The 19403-nt window shown below is 38.0% G+C and overlaps 1 protein-coding gene across 2 annotated transcripts; it reads left to right on the top strand.

The window, feature by feature from the left end:
- Positions 1–3040: 3040 nt before the first annotated feature.
- On the top strand, positions 3041–17887 carry LOC131304469 (anaphase-promoting complex subunit 2-like). 2 transcript variants are annotated; one of them, XM_058331708.1, is made up of 16 exons: positions 3041–3291; positions 5546–5635; positions 7814–8042; positions 10754–11025; positions 11618–11689; positions 12364–12611; positions 13834–14250; positions 14374–14575; positions 14710–14824; positions 15014–15099; positions 15602–15721; positions 15893–15981; positions 16062–16143; positions 16465–16656; positions 17225–17293; positions 17386–17887. In XM_058331708.1, exons 1-16 carry the CDS (start codon positions 3052–3054, stop codon positions 17506–17508), a joined length of 2646 nt encoding a protein of 881 aa, XP_058187691.1. In that variant the 5' UTR covers positions 3041–3051; the 3' UTR covers positions 17509–17887. The 2 variants fall into 2 exon arrangements, with proteins under 2 accessions (XP_058187691.1, XP_058187692.1); XM_058331709.1 differs by having other exon boundaries at positions 7808–8042.
- Positions 17888–19403: the final 1516 nt, after the last annotated feature.

The raw sequence follows: 19403 nt of genomic DNA, 5'->3' as shown, positions 1-19403 counted from the left end.
AGACCATACGATCATTGGAGTCTGAAGAATCGATAAAGTGAAAAAGTCCATTACTTGGCCACAATTCTCAATGTGATAATTAAAGTAATTCCCAATCTTTCATCAAACATGGGGAATTGCGGAGCTCCTGACTCAAATAGTTTCCCCTTATTCAACTCGTTTAATATTTCACGCGATGAACTCCTCTTCGATTCAACTCGTTTAATATTTCACGCGATGAACTCCTCTTCGATTCAAAATGTTCAATTTAAAAAGTCATTAAGAGATATAAAAGCACCATTAGGGCGTTGATTCATGTGGAGTCACTCGAGCGTTTTCCCTCCCAAGAAACGGCGACACCACAAAGAAAAATTGAAAAAAAGAAAAAAATACCATTTTGAAATGGGTCAATCTAGATTAGTTTTAATATATTTCATCATAGGCTGATTTGAAATGGCTAGTATAACTTTTTGAATGCCTTAGGGCATTCGCACAAGACTCTTCAAATTTTGGATCAAATTACACCTTAAAAATCCACTTTATTACTTTATCTAGCCATTTTTACAATGTCTATTGCATCAAACTCTTTACTCTCATCCTCTACTCAATTAAATATTCATACTTTTGTTCACACTTCATCTCTCATTGTTAACATTTTTTTTCCAACTCTGTTCATCCTTAACACCGTTTATATATTAAAAATACGGTTAAAAAATTAAGTGCTCTAATTTTCAATTCGTTTGAATAAGTGCGAATATTTTATTTTTCTGATTATTTTATCCTAAAGGATCATAATTAATTTTTGTCTTTAGGACTATCATAATTAAGTATTTGTTTTTCATTTAATTCTATGGCTATCTTAGGGCTTGTACACAAGAGCTCTAAAGTCAAAAATTAATTATGGCCTTTTAAAATAAAATGATCAAAAAAATAAAATCTTCGCACCGGTTCAAACGGATCGAAAATCGGAACACTTATTTTTTTGAGTGCTGTGTTCCAAACATGATCCTTAAAACAAAACAATAAAATAAGGGATAAAAATGTGAATAGTGCCTCGCCTAAAGAAAAGAGTAACTGTTCCAAAGTTAATAGTTTGGAAAGTGACGAGGGAAGAAGCAAGGCTGGTGCAGGAGAGAAACTTGGATTTTCTCGTTACTTTGACAGAGCGAGGCTGTTCCACGAGCAAGATGCAGATGCTCTAGTTGAAATGACTTCAGCAGCAGTAATTTACAGTATTTGACTTAGGGTTACTTGGGTTTACCAATTTAGGAATGCGTGTCATTTTTAAATTGTTTATATTTAAAGTTTAATACTTTTATAAAAATAATGTTAAAAAAGATTTAATAGAGTGGACATAAATCCAAAGATAAAACGATTTGGTTCGTTTAGAGCATTTACAACACTATTCTCGAGGCTAGTAAAAAATAAAAAAGAAAGACAATATCTACTCTAATTCTACGTATTCTTTTTATTTTTTTCTTTTCTCCCTATGCAAATAAAATTTTATAAAAATGGCTACTAAACTTTGTACGATCCAATATCTCATAAATACTTGAACTTAATTTATTTCAATTAGACATATGTACTTGACAAAACCTCCTAATTTAGGCCCAATGTCTCATAAATACTTGAACTTAATTTATTTCAATTAGATATATGTACTTGACAAAACCACTAATTTAGGCATTGCGGCAAATTTGAGACAAAATGTGGTGACGTGGCATTGTTTGCCCCTTTCGCACACACTAGCAGCCCAAAAAATTGTAGGGAATCAAAACCTTTCTTTCCCTTACCTTTTCTTCTCCGGTGAAAATCCACCACTGTCGACACCCCCAGCTCCGGCTCCCTTCTTCTTCTATGAGCGGCGAACCGCTCCGGCGATTTCCCCATCCGGCCAGCTCTCTCTCTTTCCCCTTCTTGGTCTCTCTCTCTCTCTCTCTCGGCTTAAACAAAGAAAAATGGAAAAGGAAATGGAATTGGAGCACGCATGGCAGCCATGGCCGCCGGCCGCCGCGGACCATCACCGTCCACCACCAACATCGACCCCACTTCAGTTTCTGCGAACGGTAGCCCTTTATCATGGCATTCCAAGTAGCACTACTCCTCACAGCCATTTCATCTAACACTCGGTGCGCGGAACCCACGTCCCGATTACTCGCATGCAGTGGTTCCCACACTGGCATTCGACAAAAACCCATGTTTGATCACCCGAGCGTGCACTTGTTTCCCTTCGAACAACGCCGAAACCGCGGTGCAGATTTCGAGACCCAGTTGGAGAAGAGATGGATTGAGTCTCTGGGTTTGGTGCACCTGATCCAAGAGATGGATTGAGTCTCTGGGTTTGGTGCACCTGATCAGGACGTTGAAGAGGTAGAGATTTAGAGGGTCGAAGTGGGTTACGTCGTGAGGATTAGATGGGCATGGGTGGTGGCGAGTGGGGTTGATAGGCACAGAAGCGTTATATTAATTGGGCAAGGATGGGTGGGGATTTGAGGCCGTTGGTGAGGAGTTGTGCATGGATTAATAATGGCAGACGAGAACGGCGTCACTGTGATGGACGGTGGTGGTGGTGGCGGCGGCGGAGATACAGTGGTTTGAGGGAGAAGAGAGGTTTTGATTGTCTACAACTTTTGGGTTGCGTGTAAATGAATTCAAGGCTCCGCACAATCTTAGCCGTTTATTTTAGCAATTAAGAATTGAGATTGCTTTTTAATTTTGATCAATCACCATTAATTTATTATCGGCCACAATTAATTTTTAATTTGAACTGTCTACAATACTTTTGAACACATGCAATTGAACGCTGTAAACTTTTGTTTACGAAAACCCCGTAAATAAGTTTTTCTGGTCAATGAGACATTTAACGGAGAAAAAATGTACGTCACCGCAAATTGGACGGGATATATCGTCAAGTGTGTAAATTAGGGTTTTTTTTTTTACAGTACGGTTGTTCAATTGAAATAAAGTATATTTTAGGTGTTTACGAAACATTTGAATCAAAATTAGAGGTGTAATTTTGAAATTTTACAAAAATAAAACCAGTTCTACTGCATTTTTGTTCTGCCCTCTGCGATGGTGGTAGAAGACGCGACCTCATCGGTTTGCGACCTGGGGATTTTGGACTCCCTAAACGGCGACGCTGTCCGAGAAATTATGGAGACCTGGAACGGCTACTGCTTCGCAACGGAAGCAGCTCTGTTGAATGGCAGAGGTGATCTTTCGTTTGAGTCGAAGCTCGTTTCGCAGGCTCGCAATCTCTGCAAGTACGGCCTCGAGTCACTGGTCGAAGAACATTTCGCTGGCCTCCTTGAGGTTTTTCTTATTTTGCATTATTTGACGAAATTTCGGTCGCCCTTATGATTATGGGGTCTGAATATGTACGTTATTTCACACTCATTGTTCATTTTCGTTAATTCAGTTCGCATATGCTTCTTTATAGTTTCAGAGCGAACGAGAAATATGGTTATGTAATAGGTAAACAAATAAAATTCTAAATTTTTTTAAATTTTGGAGGGGAAGTTGAGGTTTGGGGGGGGGTGTGGTGTTGTGAAATGACTGAATTTTTTAATATAGACGTAGAAAGGAAGCATAGTTATTGGAGTTCATGTGAGTAGTTGTATCCTTCACGATCACTTTTGAGTGAAATATAAGGGTGTTGCTAATGCCAATAATGTTTTTGTTGATGCCAAAATTGTTGTGCATAAAGGGCTGATTCCATGTGGCATGTGCTAGGTACAAGGCTTTTATACATTACAATTTTGGCACCAATAGAAACGGTATTGGCATTATCATTTCCTGATGTAATATCATTTAGTCTTCAAAATGAGGAGTTTTGAAGAGTTGGGTTGGAGATGATCTGGTGTTAGAGCAAGTACATCAAATGAGCTATATCCACAAAATTAGGTAAAATAGAGAAGTAAACCTCCAAAACTCCAATGCAACAGACTAGGTAAACACAAAGGTAAAATACATTTCTTCAAATGGGTAGCTAAAAATAGCTAAGCACTATTCACCATCTACACACTTTTTTATTATTTTCCTAGCAATTCTCTCTCTCCCTCTCTCTTCTGCCTTTTCTCTCTCTTATGTCATATGGGGTAATTTATAATATTTTAATGGAATGGAGAAGATTATGGAGAGCATTGGTGTAGAATGAAAGTTAAAAGGAGCCAGCAAAAATACAATTCGGCACTGTTTAATGGTTAGTTTTCCTAACCATTGATGTACTTGCTCTTAGTAGTTTTCATTGCAGATAGACAAATGCAATAATTCTCGGCTGAGATGCATACAACTCAGTTGATTACAAATTTCGCATCCGTAGAGGATTTATTCTAAAGGCGTCATTTCTCCGACATCTGTTTTCATATCGTTCTGTGTGTGAGTAAAGAACTGTAGCATCCTGGACGAGGAAACATGGGTGAAATGATGTGATTCTCGGCTTTACATGAGCTTTGTCGTGGAAGCAAAATGCTACGCAGTGTTCTAAATGGCGGCCGCCGAGGCTGCCTAGGCGCTTGGAGGTGCCCTGCCGCCACGCCAATACCCCTTGGCATTTGATTTGGCGCCCAGGGAGGTTTGGTGGTGTTTGGCGGCCGCCTAGGCGGTCTTGGGGATCTTAGCGGCCTTGGCAGGCCTTGGCGGCGTCGTCGGCGTCTTTGGAGGCCTTTGGCGGCCTAAAATGTATAGTATTAAACTAATGGAGATCAAATTTTGGAAGGGTATGGAGGAGAAGAGTTAGAGGAAGGAGATGAACTTTGAACTTGGCATTAGGGATCGCCGATCTCGTTTATTTCTACTTATTGTCTTATTCAACTTATTTGCTAGTTGCTACTACTTAATTTCATTTGGGTTTGTACTTTGAAGTTTGAACATTAAACTTTGCATTATGGTTTTGTAGAACTTTGAACTTGCATTATGGATACATAGAATATAGTTTGATTGGATAATGGTTTGTTAAAAAAAAAAAAAAACGCCGAATTGCTTGGCATTGCCTAGGCGGCTTGGCGCATGGAGGTGGGTCTCCGCCCTACTAGCGCCAAGCACCATTTAGAACATTGCTTTTACGGTAGTGGAGTGAAGTTTTAGAAGTGGGGTGTCTTACTAGTTATTACTATCACAAACAAGGATAAATAATGTTTTTTCCTTTCTTTAAATGGTGAACAATTCCAACCGGTTGACCCTGTCACCCTGCTCAAGCACTCCGGATACATGCAACCATTGACAAACCACATGTACAATTTAGATTAAGTAGGGTCCCGGGCTGCTGAAAATCGAATACGAGACCACCACAAATTACCCCATAAGGGCGATCCCATGTTAGACCCCTTAACCATAGGTCTCCAATGCGCGTTAACAAGAATGACTACTAACCAACAACTAATGCAAAAGAAGGTTTTTTCCTAATGGGAGGGGGAACTTATATATCGAGGTACATTATGGATTATTCCCATTGATAATTTTTTTGTTAGTGGCTTAGTGCTATTTCAGACAATATTTTTTTCCTTCATATGTTGGACTTCCAATAATTTTATATTCATAGACTTTGATACTGGTTGTTTTGGTACAGGAAACTTTTGAGAAGAATGGAGCATCAAAGTTTTGGGAGCATTTTGATGTGTACAGCAATGTGGCCGCTCGAGAGATGATCATGGACCGTGTATGTACATTTAACAATTTCACTATGGTTTGCTAGGTAACCATAATTTGTTACCAACTTTATTTTACTGTCACAAGAAATGCATAATGGGTAACGATTTGAGATGGCTTCTCTATTTAAGATGTTGCTGTTTTGTGCAGCAACTAATCTGTCACATGTTCTGAAGTTCGTGAGTTTAATATAGTGTGAGATTTAGTGATAGGTCCACTATAAGGAACTTGTAGAGTCTCTAGTCCACCTCAATAATTTGTAGAGTCCCTAGTCCACGCGGTTAATAAGCCCACCACCTCCACCTCCACCACCACCACCACCACCATCAACCTCCGCTCCGCCCCCTCCCTTCCCCCCCCCGCGGAAATTCGCTCAAGTGCCTAAACCACTAAGCCCCAATGAAACTAAGTGCTTAAACCACCAAAACCTTATGAAAGTGCCTAAACCACTAAAATCCTATGAAACTAAGTGCACCCTAAAACCCTATGAAAGTGCCTAAAATCCTAAACCCTATGAAAGTGCCTAAACCAGTAAAACCCTATGAAAACTAAATGCAGCCTAGAACCCTATGAAAGTGCCTAAAACCCTAAACCCTATGAAACTAATTGCACCCTAAACTAATTTAAAAAAATTATAAAAATGGTAACACAGACATATATCAGATGTGGTTATCTGTGAAATTTTGATAATTTTCATCTTCTTCCCCATCTCCGGTCACCGTGGCCGGCGCTGACCAATTTTCCGGCAAACTCTCCGGCACCGACCAATTTTTCTGGTGATGATGTGGTGGGAGGGTGTAAATATTGAAATGGAGTGGAGTGGGCCTACTATAAAATGTTAAAAACGGACTAGAGACTTTATTAACTTAGGAGGTGGACTATAGACTCTTCAAGTTCTTTATAGTGGACCTAAGACTAATTCTTTATTAATATATTATTGTCTTTTGGTTATTCATGAATTCCACTTGCGGATGGAATGTTCTAGGGCATTGTTTACTTCATGAATTCCACTTGCGGATGGAATGTTCTAGGGCATTGTTTACTTCATGAATTCCACTTGCGGATGGAATGTTCTAGGGCACTGCTTACTTAGGTGAACTAACCTCCAAAACTCCCTTTGGTTTTTGGAGTTGACATCTCCACCTTGTAGTAACCATTAAATCTTAATAGTTCATCTAGACCAAAAACCAGAATTTCTACCCTGAGGATGGTAAAACAGCACATTGAATGTACTTGTTATCTTGACAATAATTCCTTGATCTTCTGATACATTTGGGAGGGGAGAGGAGAAAAGTCTTCGCATGAAAGGTAAATCCACATTAACGCCAGGGTTAAGTTAAGCCTTCTTTGCTTCTTCAGCAGCTCAGAAGCTATTTTATGATTGATTTGGAGCAGAGGAACAATATTATAATGGAGTGGTGATGTGTGGGTTAAACTTTAAAGAGAAGCCTGGTGGTGTGAATTTTTAGCCCCTTTGATTTGGGGTTGCTAGGGAACTGTAGTTTGGTCTTTTGTGTGTTTGTTTTGTTGGATACGTTGCTTGTGTGTTGTTTAGTTCATGAGGTAGGGGATTTCCGTAGTATAGAGGAGGATTGCCAGGAAGAAAGAGTCTCATTCATGTCTCCCATTGTGCTTGATCTGCTGTGTATTGATAGATGACTAGGACTTTTGGCCTTGGGGGTACTGAAAAAAAAGAGTTGACAAATCCAGTGAAGCTACATGCAATGTTTTTCTTGGTTATTGAACGGATTTATTTTCCTTGTGGATTTGACTTCTGTTTTGTGGGCGAATCTCGTCTCCCTGACATTTTCCCATGTATTGGTGTCCTCACTGTCCTGTACTTGAGTAATGCCCATAGTTTGGTGTCCTTTTGGTGAATTATACTTGCTGTCTTTCTTGTCAAAAGGAATAATTACCTCAGGATATAGCTTTTACACTTACCCAGTGGCCAGTACTTCTAGGACATCAGAATAGCCTACTGAAGGCAAACCTGTTCTGCTGTTCATTTCTTGTTGGTTACAGAAATGCTTGTATTCATAAGATAGCTCTCATTTTCGCAAGTTCCAATGTCTTTGAAACAAACTAAGCTGTACTTTTGTGTACCAAACTTATGTCAGTACCAATTAGAGTGCAGTTAGTTACTTGTTTAATGATATAATGATCTCCTTAAATGTTGAAACAGATTCAGAAGGATAGCATTCAGCAAGTATTATGTAAAGCTTTGGAAGAAATATCAATGGAGAAACAGTATCAAGAAAAATGCCTGTTACTGCTAATTGATGTTGTACAGCCATACAAAGATAGTACGCCTGAGAAGAGACAAAACTCAGGAGGCACTGAAAGACTCCACCTTTTATCTAAATATCAGTCAATGGTGTCTTCGGTTCTCATGGCTACTCTTCCTCCTCATTTTCCTGGTATGGTTTCGACATATAAATTTTGCCCATGAGTACAGTGTTCGATATTTGCAATATTTTTCTATTATGTATGTTATCTGTTTGGGTTGGTCATATTTCCCCATACATACAGAGGAAAGACTGATTCTATTCTATTCTTCACAATTATCTTGAAACCGTATCCGGAAATAAAGAGTAGTTAAATTGTGGTTTTGTTTTCTCAAGTTTTTTCTGTCTACTCAAAAGAAACTTGCCCTATACCTACGAAGTATGAATACTCCGAAACTAGTCGAGTATGGGAATCAGATGTGGGGTGGTGGTTCAAGAACTCTCTTCGGGTTGATCCGCTTGCCTTCGCCACTAGCTGACCCACAAAAGATACGACCAATTAGTGCCATAGGGCTGGGGGCAGCCCAAAGACACTCCGATGATCAAGTCAGTATATGGAGGAGAGTAGAATAGTAAGGAACGGTGTACCTTCTCTAGGGTTTATCCTTTGGTAGTTATAGTTGGTCTGTGCTAGCTCCCCAAGTCATGTGTGCATGGCACACACCTAACGTCACGCGTAACAGCTCCCGTTAGCGACGCTACAGTGACGACCAGCCAGCACATGGCCTCCATGTGCCCCAAACGTGACTCCAAAAATATCTCCAACCAACTCCTGGGTCAATACCCAGGTTGGGTCCACCATCTGTTCTTGACCGACGCCTTGAGTAACGGGTCATAGGCTTCTGTCTCACCGAACGAGTGGGCCATCAGCCTAATACCATTCGGTCCACCACTTCTCCTGTGGACCGGGCTCCCTGCTGGCGAGCCCCATTGGAATCTGGTTTTACCAAATGCCAATCACAGTTTAGGCCTACTACGACGGAGTCCGATTCGTATCGGATACATCAAATAAGTATCTGTATTTGAATTATATATTTTTAATTTGACGGATACTTCTGGGATACAGCGTGGATTAAAATGGAATTTGTAATGAATCAAGTACAAACTATAACGGGCAAGCTATAATAGTAACATATACATTGGATATACAAAATAGAAGATACAGATTGAGCCTTGAGAAATCGATGAAACATTCACAGATAGAGACCTGACTATAACCCAAGAGGCCTGGAGCAGTCGATTCGTAAATAGACATTCACAGCTACCCTTCTCTGCATCGGTCTCTCTCTCAGGCTCTCTTGGACTCTTTTGCCAACTCATACACAGTTAGTTGCACACTCACACTACATATTCGTATATTTTGTAGAATATGCAGTTATATACTCCTGCTATATATAAATGTATATATGTATATATAGTCTGTTTGTACATTGTATAGTTGTATATATGCACTACTTATGTGTATTTAGTCTGCGTTCACATTTTACATAATCACTGTATAATACATAGACAATATACACTGCTTTAACTTTTTTAAAGTATATATATTATTTGCATACCAAATTTCGTACTTATACAATTTGTGCGTATACAGGATATATTCCTCTTGTACACACATATATCATTTGGTGTTGACATGTGATTAATGCTTGGTAGTAGCAATTCAACTACTCTTTTATTTCTTTTGGCTTCATTTTTATGCCTAGAAGACTAATAACTAATAATTTATAAATTACACAGATGTATCCCCGATGGATCTGTATCCTATTTTTTTAGGTTTTGCCATATCGCTGTATCGCTGTATCCTTATCGTGTTTGTATCTGTGTTTGTGTCTGTGCTTCATAGCTCTATACGAGCCAGTTGTTACTATCTCACTGCGTCCTGTACCTGGTTTTGCCCTTCAGCTTGTGGTTATCTGTCTAGAGAACTTGGGAGGAACTCATCATTATGGAGGATTTGTGCAAATTCTATACGTAAAAATCATGGAACAGTGATGTCTAATGTTGAAATGCCTGAATTTGCTCCAAGCGTAAAATTTCTACGACACATGTACTTCTTAGGGTTCTTGATTAAAAGACTTGCCAATACGTTAGTTAATTTCCTTAGACATTGGTATTTTTTACCTTAGAAAAAAGAGGAAGGCCATTTTAAATGTCAATCAACAGGTCTCTCTCTCTCTCTCTCTCTCTCTCTCTCTCTCTCTCTCTGATTTCCATTGTCTTCCTGTCTTCCTCCTTTATCCGTGGGTGTGCGAGCGTGTGTGTGTGTATATACTGTGTATCTGTCTGATTCACTCTCTTTCTCCAATTGTCCATCTGTTTGCCTTCTATTTTCTTTTCTTCTCTTTTTTTTTTTTTTTTCTTTCCTGGTTACATCCACTTCCTTCTTATCTCTTCATCAGTAGATTATCACAACACATAGGAGTACAGTGTTACCATGTATGTGAGGGCATTTGTGGTCTTTGAAGCAGATAAAATCTTGGGAGGCTTGTTCTTTGAGTTACATTGTAATTCTTTTTGTGCCAATCGTAGTTTGTCATGCTTTTCTATGTGTTTTTCATAATTCCTCGCTTATTAGAAGTAAGCAAGTTGCTGTGTCACATTAGCTTGTGTTGTTTAGCTACGTATGGCATAGGTGTTTAAATGATTAGTCCCTTCTTTTTGATTGTTCTTAAGATTTACGTAGGTGTAATGTGGACATTGTATTGGGTGCCATCACCTTCATGCCTTTTTAATAGATTTAGTACTTTATAAAAAAAATCCTTAGGTGTGATACTTCTGTAATCCAAGATATATCTGGGCTTTCCCAATAACGTTTCTTGTATCCCATAATTTGTTTCTAGAGATACTCCACTGGTACTTTAAGGGAATGCTGGAGGAGTTCAGTACAATTATGGCTGATGATTGTGAAGATGATAGTGAATCCCATGATAAAGATGAGAAAAGTAAACTACCTTACAGAACTGGTGACATGGATGTCGAAGGATGCTATCGCCAAAATAGGCTTCTGCAAGTAGTGAAAAACGTTGGGATTGTTGTCCATGATCTCAGAAATCTTGGATTTACATCTATGGCTGAAGATGCTTATGCTTCTGCTATATTTTTACTTTTGAAGGTTTGTGTGCTCTCCTCATGCCTTATCCCATTTTCACATTTGTCTGTGTTGTGGGGATGTGAGGGGGAGTGAAGAATGTATAGGACTTCTTCCTTTTGAGTATGTAGTAAGTACAAAAGGAAGGGGTTTGGATATCAGTCAGACCCCATCAACTCCGTTATTGTCACCCCTTAAATTGGGAGCGCTTTTTTTTTTTAGGGAGAGTGAATGAAACTTGGTGATTTGCAAATATGAATTAGGCTCTTTTTGCGGATCAACAAAAAAAATAAAAAAATTAGGCTCTTTTCTACTAAATAAAGTAAGATATTCCTCTTCTTATCCTCTCATTATATAGAAAGCAATATTACTTCCATTCTGCTCCTTTCCCCTGTATTATCCAAACAAAAGAGAAGAGTTACCCTGCCTTCCCCTCTCTTTCTTTCTCTTCCCCTCCAATCTACCATTTCTTTTTCTTTCCTTCACTATATCCGAACACAGCGATATGAAATCCAGCAATTTCTTCTATAGTAATCAATGTGAGTGCAGCTTCTCAATTACAAGTCACTAGTTTTTTAACAAGTCACAGTTGGTTGTTCTTCAATTTACATGACAGGCTACAGTTCACAATCTGGCCGGTGACGACTATAGAAGCTCTGCTTTGGAGTCCATTAAAGGGTGGATACAGGTTGCTCAATGTTCCTCGCACGATTTGCTTATTTTATTCTACTATTGTATGCAATTATAACCTTCAACTAACCATAGTTTATATCATATAATAGCAGGGCTGTTCTTTTTCTTTTTACCAAGTATAAGATAGTTATTCATCTTTGCCCTTTCTTTGCAATGTGATTTAAATTGTCTATCTGGTTCGTTTTTGTGAGTTTTGAGGATGTGATTTGGCCTTATACAGCAAGTTACTGATGCATGCTTGGTGTCTGGTTGTTCTACTATTTTATGATGCTTGTTGTCTGGTTGATTGGGACAGAAGGATTGATTTGGTTTCAGGCAGTGAATCATCATACATAGGGCAGCATTTTCATAGATAGCATTTTCAAAATTGCTTAACTCTTAATCCTGGTATCGGCTGGCAAATTGCATTTATCAGATAGAAATCAACTACATATTCAATGGTTTCTTCTGCTTACGTTGCTTAAATTTCACTTAGAACTGCCCTAATGTAATTTATTCTTCTCCCACTGTTTACATAAATCTGCAAATTATACTGTGTTATGAACTACTATTTGGTTTGCAGTGTTTCCGTTAATTTTCTGAATTCCAGCCATCCTACATGGATGACATTCATATACTAGCGTTGAATAGCTTGTAAAACAATTTTTGATTTTGAGTGTATCTGCACAGGCTGTGCCTCTGCAGTTCTTGCACGCACTTCTTGCTTACCTTGGTGACTCCATCAATTATGATGATGCCCCTTCTTCGGGTCTGAAATCACCTTTAGTATCACGTCCATCTTCATGCTATGCTGGAATAGACAGTTCCTCAGAAGGACTCGTTAGATGGCAGTTGCGTCTGGAGTATTTTGCATATGAAACATTGCAAGACTTAAGAATTGCCAAACTTTTCGAGATTATTGTAGACTACCCTGACAGGTAATTCCTTGTACATTCTCAATGCGATTAAGCAAACTCTATACTGTTGGTGGCTGAGCAGTCAATTCTGCTGCTATTTCTATTTAGACTTTAAAATAGGAGAGGGGTGTAGATTCAAAGTTCAGTGGTATATGCAATTTGTTTAGTGGTTTCCTAGGTCCTTCAAATATAAATTGTGCATTAGAAAACATCGTGACCTGGGAAACTTAAAGACTAACTGTGGTCCTGATACTAAATATTTGATGTTTCTCCACATGCAATGTCAATAAATGTGTTGCTTAAGGGGGAAAGTTTCTGTACCTATTTGTTCAATACTTAAATGTATGATAAGCAAATTGTTTCTGGTTAAATTCCACTAGTGCAGAATACTTGGTTTGGCCAGTAGGCATACTGTTTAAGTTGCTTGTGGGGCACATTTTATTTATAGAATGTTTCCGTATCTTCTCCCAGATCGTACTAGAACAAGTTTCCTTTTCTCTAGAGAAAATATGGAACTGGTTTAAACTCCATCAATTACAAATTTCAGTTGGTTGTTTTAGCATTAATACATAGTAACCGTTTTGAAAGGATTGGCTGGGGATCTGTATGTTCGGGCTTCTTCCATCCTAGCTAGATGAGGTGATATTTTATTAGACAAAAACAGCAACTGAGTTCTTCTGTTGGTGACCGATTTACTGGATGCTTCAGTCCTATCCTAAGATACTCATACCATGTAATATGTTTTCAGTTTTTTAGATAGCAAAGATAGGGCATTATATTTCATGTATTTAGGCCTTAGGTAATTCTGAATGATGGCTTTTTCCTGTTGCGGTCAAGGTATGCTGCATTAGTGTAATCACCCTTACAGGTTGTCTCCACTGGTATGAACTGGTATACAAGGTTTTAAACAACAGTTGCGGTAATGTTAACATTCATGATGATGCGGTTGCAGAGCGTAATGGCCATTGCATAACCGTGGTGGCAACCAGGGCCATGAATTTTGTTCTTTGTTACCGGGCGTAACGTTGTAGTAGTGTAACGCGTGGCGCCAACCTCCCATACCGTTGCGCAATGGTGTTCCATAATGGTTGCAGACCATATTTGAGACCATCCTTATACTTGGAAAAATGTTGTTCAATGAGAGTAGATACAGAAGTGAAAAGGGTTGAATGAGCTTGAAACTATGTAACACTTAATAAGGGGCACTAACTCAATCCACTCACTATTGTTCTGAATTGTGCAGCTCTCCGGCTATTGAAGACTTGAAACAGTGCCTTGAATATACTGGACAACACTCAAAGCTCGTGGTTTCATTTATATCTGCGTTAAGATATCGTTTGCTTACAGCTGGTGCTTCAACCAATGATTTATTGCACCTGTATGTTTCCACTATTAAAGCACTTAGGACAATAAACCCTGCGGGTGTTTTTCTAGAAGCTGTTGGCGAACCAATAAGGGAGTACCTGAAGGGGAGGAAAGACACAATTAAATGCATTGTGACCATGCTCACTGATGGGACAGGTAGGAATTCCAACGGCCCAGGAAATACAGGCGATAGCCTTCTTGAAGAATTAAACAGAGATGAAGAAAGCCAAGTAAACACTGGTGTAGATGACGATTTCAACACTGATGACAAACAGGCGTGGATCAATGCCCACTGGTATGTATATTTTCTACTAGGGCAAGATGAAATAAAATCAAAATTTTAAAACTATTGTTGGGGCTGAGGAGATGCTATATTTGAAATCTGACACACTTTCTGGAAATGAAATCAACCTTTCAGCTGGGAGCCTGACCCTGTAGAGGCTGATCCATTGAAAGGTAGCAGGAATCAAAGGAAGGTTGACATACTTGGCATGATTGTTAGCATTATTGGTTCAAAAGATCAGCTAGTTAATGAATATCGTGTTATGCTAGCTGAAAAGCTGCTAAACAAATCGGACTATGACATAGATGCAGAAATACGTACTTTGGAACTCCTCAAGGTATGCAGTCTATGCAAAATTAATCTATTTTTTCTGTTAGTTTTGTATGAGTCCAGTTGATGATTGGGATTTTAGTTTCTGTTAGGTTCAGCTTGGTACATCTTGATGCTAAAGTTCGTGTTGTTATCTTCCAGATACATTTTGGAGAGAGCAGCATGCAAAGGTGTGAAATAATGCTTAATGATCTGATTGATTCAAAAAGGACAAACGCGAATTTAAAAGCTACCATACTGCAGAGATCTCAAACAGGTTTGCTTTACAAACGTATTTTTGAACTTGGTCGTAAGTAGGTATTCTTTAACTATGCTTCTTTTTAGTAACTTAACCATATCTAAGAAGCCTCAGTGCTTGCACTTGCAATCCTTACAAAGACTATTTGCTATTTCTGAAGCATATTTTCTTAAGTTTTGTGAGTGACTGTTGTCAATTGATTCATAGGAGCGGAGGCAGTGGGGGAAAATGGTGTTTCTCTGGATATATTGAATGCTACGATTATATCTTCAAATTTCTGGCCTCCTACCCAGGCAAGCGGAAGAATAAACTATTATATGTCTGCTCTTGATGTATTACAGTAGTTGGGAAATAGAGAATGAAACATATTTGTACAGTGGTACTTTTATGCACGTCACATTTCCTTTCTTCTCTTCCTTCGTGTTGACGAGTTGCCTGTGGGTTGTTGCATTTTGGCTTCTTTAAGGAGTTTGAAGATCCTCAAGAACCTGGTTTATCATAGTTTGACTCGAATATCATTGGAATTATGTTGTATTCCATAGGATACATGGAAGTTTTATTTGTTTATATGGGTCTCTTGGGTATATTAATCACAGCATGATTCTATTGGGGATAATATGTTATACTCTTAGATAGTATACGTAGGTACCTTCATTTGTTGTGAGCTTGAACCCAGAGGGAAATGACAATCAGTATTAATAGCATTTCCCAAATTTTGCTCCTTCATTTTGTTCTTCAATTGGTGTTTCATGAACGAGGTTCGTTGCTTTGTATTTAACCTTTAGAGAGTTGCAGGATGAATCATTTAACATACCGGAACCTGTGGACCGACTGCTTAGCGACTATGCTAAAAGGTTCAATGAGGTCAAGACCCCTCGTAAGCTACTATGGAAGAAAAATCTCGGTACAGTGAAGGTTCGGCAGTTCAAAAAATACCTATCTTCTTCCAAACATGAGCTTCTGCTGATATTTGGTTTTCTTCAAGTTATTTATGTAGGAAAAAATGGTTCACCCTTTCAAGTTTCAAGCCGTACCTTCTTCCTAACTAAAATGACATTTCCTAATTTTTTTCTTGTGCTATTTTAGTTGGAGTTGCAATTTGAAGATAGATCCCTAAAGTTCACAGTCACTCCTTTGCATGCCTCAATAATTACTCAATTTCAAGACCAGACAAGGTAATCATATGATTCAATTCAATAGGTTTATTCCCCATTTATGAGGAGTGTAGGTGTAACCCATGTGTTTGTCCTTCCAGCTGGACCGCTAAGAATCTTTCAGCTGCTATTGGGCTACCCATTGATGTACTTCATCGCAGAATAAATTTCTGGATAAGCAAGGTTAGATCATTTGTTCCAACACTGCGCAACGTGCCTGTAGCCTTCATAAAAAAAATTATAACATTTTTCTCTTGGAAATGAAAAAGTGGTATTACCTTAAGCCTCTGTCTCATACAGACATTTACTTTGGTTGAATTCATAATTAAACTGCTCATCAGCTAGGTCTTTAAGCATTCGCTTTAATCATCATCTTGCCTATTGATTACTCAAGTTGTGTAAAATGCCTTGTACTGTACTACTACTTATAAAATATGTGATGTCAAAATAAGGACTATAATACTAGGAGATGATTTTAGCCTTATCCCTTAATTGTTTCCTCAGGGAATTCTTTCGGAATCATTGGGAGCAGACTCTAATGACCACATATTTACCCTGGTGGATGGCACTGCTGACACTAGCAAGACTGGTGCTAATACTGGCGGCTATGAGGAGCTTGTAGTGGGTGATGACGACGGAGACAGATCAGTGGCCTCTGTCGAGGATCAACTACACAAAGAAATGGCTGTTTATGAGGTAGGTTGATGTGCTGGCCAAATATCTTTGCTAATTAATTTTTGGTCATTTCAGTGACTGCTTTGTTTTCCAGATTGGGTTTCATCTGCCTGTTTCTTGATACAATGTAGGTACTGGTAGAAGAGATTTATTTCATTGATATTTTTTGTGCAGGAACAATCGTTAGCATGAATAATTTCAAATTACCTATACTAAATTTCCATTTCAAACCTTTTAGGATAAAGCTTCGAAACTCCACACAGCTATCCAACCTTTGCATTGCATTTTGAGCATAATCCACTAAGTTGAACATTAGGACTGCCTAGTGCTTGTAGAAAAAAGAGGGGATCAACATTTCCCTTGACGGGAAGAGAGACCGTCTTTATTCCGTCTATTATGAACCTCTTGCATCAAAGTAATGGAGAAGAACATTACTTTGTGACAAATATTTGAGAACATTATCTTAGCTATTAAATACATATTATGACCATGAAATGTATCAAGAGTCATTTTGATTTTGAGGACTTTCTAAGTTGGCATAATTTCCCTGCATACTTCTAAATGGACTCTCCCTTTTGTTTTTGTGCAGAAATTTGTCATAATGATGCTAAGAAGTTTAGGGGGCATGGAATCGCATAAAATTCACAACAAGCTCAAGGTAATAATGTTTCTGTTAGGTCCTAGAAGCTGCATATTAGGTGTGAACAATTTCGTCACAAATTGCTACTTGCCTTCCACATTTTGCTGCAGATGTTTTATGTAGCTGATCCTCGGTATGACAAGTCTCCCCAACAGCTAGAAAGCTTCTTATCTGGTCTAGTTGCAGAAGATAAATTAGAGCTAATACATGGCGGAATATACAAGCCTGTCTAACGTCAGCTCTTCGTTGAGTTCCAAGTTGCTGCAAGCATGTTTGGGATCCTCTGGTGCAATCTGTAGATGGGTGAATACTGAATTCTCCACATGTGGGACAATCAACCTTTGTGTTGCAAGCTGGGATTGGACTGCAACTTACAATTATGGAGCTGAAGTGATATATATCCGATGATGGTCATGAGTTAAAAAAGAATCGAAGCGATTTTTTTTTTTGGGGAAGTGGTGTACTATAAGCGCGAAATACTTATGCATTTGAAAATGTAATTTATTCTTTGATAATGGAGCATAAGTAGTGTTGTGATGTTATGCATGTCAACATTAATTAAGCCTATCAAGAGTCCATCCATAGTAAACACACAAATTTCAGCGTTGTTGGCGTTGGGGTCCTGGTGGTGTTTTCTATTAGGAATTGTTGTGTCTTGTCTTGCCCTTTGTTGTATTAGTTTGTCAAGTCTACTTTTGTGCTAGGTTGTGTTGCGTTGCTTATCTTGTATTGGTGGCTGTGCTACTGGTTATCTCTTATTTACAATATGCTATTATGTTTGCGTTTGATCAAAAAAATAAAATAAAATTGTGTACGGTATCCAAAAAAACGCATTTAGCGGTAAGTATTTCATAAGAAGTAAATATTTCAAGTATTCTATACTTACTACTCAATATGGAATACTTACCACTGCATAGAAATACTTACCACTTAATGTGAAAGTATTTCATATGGAGTGTTAAGATTTCAAATTGAGTGGTAAGTATTATTCATTTGGAATACTTACCACTCAATGTGAAATACTTATAACTCCTTATGAAATATTGTCACTAAATGTAAAATACTTATCACTAAAGTGATTTTTTTTTAGGTATCATATACCAAAAAAATGATTTGTGTACCATAGAATTCAGAATTTGTTATTTTTCTTTCCCCCTCTTCTTTATCAGGGCAGGGGTGACATGCTTCAAGAATCAAGACATGGCTAAATTAACATATTTCGATTTCATCATTTTGTTGCATACCATTTGTCAAACGGAAGTGAGGGTCTATTCTCCCAAACCTTTTTATGTGTTTTGTTCGTTTTTTCTGAATTTTTATTAGATTAACGTTAGATTTTTTGGATTAATCATTCATCTTGACGAGAGGAATCTAAAAAGTAAAAAAATTTGACCAAGAGAAAACAAAAAGTTCCCTAAAGTTGAAAATATTTACTTTTTTTTTTTTTATAAACAAAAGATTTATTCAATATTGTCTTTTTTGTCTAAAGTGTCATCTTATATGAATTTTTTTTTAATATCGGTTTACATATTTTATTCTTTGTTTGTTTTCCCTCATCAAGATGAATGATTAAACTCTAAAAATTTTGACGAAAAGCTCAATGTTTATTCCCCCTCACCAAGATGAAAGGTTTAACTCTAAAAATATAACGAAAAGTTCAACAAAAAAATTACAAAAAGTAAAATAATACCGAAAAAAATTTTAGACAAAAAAGTCAGGAAGATAATTGCCAACCGTATTTTGAATATGCACTTCACCTGGTGTAAGTGAAATGTCATATGCTCTGATATTAAGCCTGGGAATTTCAAGCCTTTTCTTTTGAGGCAACCGTAGCCAGTATGGGTGAGCATGCTACGGTCCAGATTGGTTCGATTTTATAGTAAATCAAGAATCAAATTAATACCTACGGCTTATGAAATTGGAGAACCAAACCAACCTACAAAAGGTATAGAACCAAACCAATCCAAAACATTAAAATGAGAATTGGTTTCGGTTTTAAACTACGGTTTGCTTTGAACTGAGCTATTATCTTCAAAAAAGTAATAGGGTAATTAGTCTTGGTAGTGAAGGAATTATAGGAATAGATATTGGAATTAGTTTTCATGTATAGAAACTTAGGAATTGAGGC

Source organism: Rhododendron vialii, chromosome 10a, assembly GCF_030253575.1.
Source record: "Rhododendron vialii isolate Sample 1 chromosome 10a, ASM3025357v1".
Lineage (NCBI taxonomy): Eukaryota > Viridiplantae > Streptophyta > Magnoliopsida > Ericales > Ericaceae > Rhododendron > Rhododendron vialii.
The sequence above is the reverse complement of the archived record's forward strand: the minus strand, read 5'-3'. Positions and strand labels throughout refer to the sequence as shown.